The following is a 2,057-nucleotide window of genomic DNA, read 5'->3' as shown; positions in this document are numbered from 1 at the left end:
ATGCTTACATTCCAAAGCTATTACCAGCTATTTTCCCACAGTCGTGTGTTGGGCGCTTCGAGGGAATGCTTTAGGCCGACGACGCCAGTATGTGATACGGCCGTCGTCTATTGTTGTGTGTATGAATAAGCTTTGATGGGGCACGCTTCCCTTTTTAGATTTCCCATGTTTCCGGATACGATGACCATTATGCTAAAATTCTTTTACTCGCTTTCTACGGAGACCTCACGCGAGCTATAGTAAGTCGTGACATTTGGGCCAAGGTGGAGAACAATTATGTTCTACATTTTCCCCATTAGCTGTCTCTAGTCTCACGCTTGGTTCTGTTTTTTTTTCCTAACCATTTAGTTGATTTACCATGAAAACTAATCAAACTTCCTGGGGTCTAGTGGTGAAAGGCTTTTGCAACTATTACTATGGTGTTAGGGGAAATCGTAACACACTACGTACTTGCATTATGCATACCAAGCAATTCATAAGTCGCACACAAAAAGATTCATTTCATCCCATTTTTAATACCACAGTATCAAAAAAGACCAACACATGTACACATAGAAACTTTGTATGTTTAACATACGTCCATATATATAATATAAAATATATCTGCAATCTCATTAATTTCTCTCCATTCATTGCTTTCTGTATATACACGATAAAATCATTTGTACAGGAACTGATAATCAGATTTCACAGTGGAATGTACAACACAAGTCATTTTCAGTTCGTTTTTGTTCACCACGGCCTCCACATTTTCTCTTCAGGGATTGGCGCGGGAGTGACTGCTACCTTGGTGGGCACGGTAGCTGCCTGTGTCGGGACGGGGTGGCTGGGCATCATGGTTTGACTGAGTCCGTTTGCAGATGAGACAGAGATAGCGGAATGTCCTTGTGGTTGCGCGGCCGACACCACGGCTGTGTTTGTGTACTGCACGGGAACAACTTGTTGCTGTTGTCCGTTTGTCTGGACGATGGTCTGTCCGCTAGGCAGTAGCACCGCCACCGGCTCGCCGCCGACGAAGTGCCCGGGCACTACGGGGATCCCGCCGTACATGGTCGTCTGGATGGCCTGGGGGTACGCACCCTGAGTCGGGGACAGCTGCACCCTCTGCATGGGCATTGACGCCGAGGCCGGCACCTGCACTTGTACGGGCTGGACGTGCGGGAATGCCGACGGATGGACCCCTGCGTACACGCCGGACGACATGACGTTAGTGGCGGGCTGGTGGGTCGCCAGGTGGTTGATCAGACGCTGCTTCACCTGGCCGTCGACGCCGTCCATGGAGCCCATGACGCGGGAGACCTCTGTCATACACTCGGAGAAGCCGGAGCGGTACTTCCCAAGCAGAGAAGGGTCGGTGGAGACTGCAGCCGCCATCTGCTGTCTCTGGAGGTTGCGAAGATGTTTGACAGTCATCTCCAAGATGTCAGCCTTCTCTAGCTTTGAGTGACGGGAGCTCTGCAAAATAAAAACACCAAAGATTTGGTCAATATACTGTGGCCTCAAATATCTCTCCCATGAAAACCTTGAACATTTCCACTGATGTACATCAAGAAAATCAGAATATATTTTCCAGGTAATATGATATCAGTACTTACATCTTTGTTCAGTGCTTCTAGGATGAGGGTCTTCAGCTCAGTCAGACTCTCGTTGATACGGGCACGGCGTCTTTTCTCCATGATCGGCTTGGAAGACTAGAAAAAGATGTAAAATAACGTAAGATACATTGTCTGCACATAGCATATACATTTGGCTCATAATCTTGTGACAGCAAGAAAAGGTATCTAAGAAATGACCGTCCGAAACACCGGGTCTTGTATCATTGTAGTAAGTTGTGTAGTACACAAATACATACCTTACGGCTCTCCATTCTTGCCTCACGGGCCTTGTCCACAACCTTCTCGGCAGGCATGTTGTATGGTCTGGAGTTATTCCGAGTAAGTCCGGCGAATGTGTAGGAATGGAACTTCGTGACTGCGAACGGCGTTCTGCGATCAACTTCTCAATGGACGGTCGTGTGGCGAGTGTGGGAACAGAGATTTCTGCTTTGTATTTATATC

General features: G+C 47.6%; 1 protein-coding gene across 1 annotated transcript; it reads right to left on the bottom strand.

Annotated features, from left to right (window-relative positions):
* Positions 1-495: 495 nt before the first annotated feature.
* Positions 496-2,057, bottom strand: LOC118429947 (transcription factor HES-1-like). Its single transcript, XM_035840595.1, has 3 exons — positions 1,853-2,057; positions 1,596-1,691; positions 496-1,455 (listed from the first exon to the last, which is right to left on the bottom strand). The coding sequence occupies exons 1-3, from the start codon at positions 1,907-1,909 to the stop codon at positions 733-735; spliced, it is 876 nt and encodes a 291-aa protein (XP_035696488.1). The 5' UTR covers positions 1,910-2,057; the 3' UTR covers positions 496-732.

Source organism: Branchiostoma floridae, chromosome 14, assembly GCF_000003815.2.
Source record: "Branchiostoma floridae strain S238N-H82 chromosome 14, Bfl_VNyyK, whole genome shotgun sequence".
Lineage (NCBI taxonomy): Eukaryota > Metazoa > Chordata > Leptocardii > Amphioxiformes > Branchiostomatidae > Branchiostoma > Branchiostoma floridae.
Note: the sequence above shows the minus strand (reverse complement) of the source record. Positions and strands in the feature narration are given on the sequence as shown.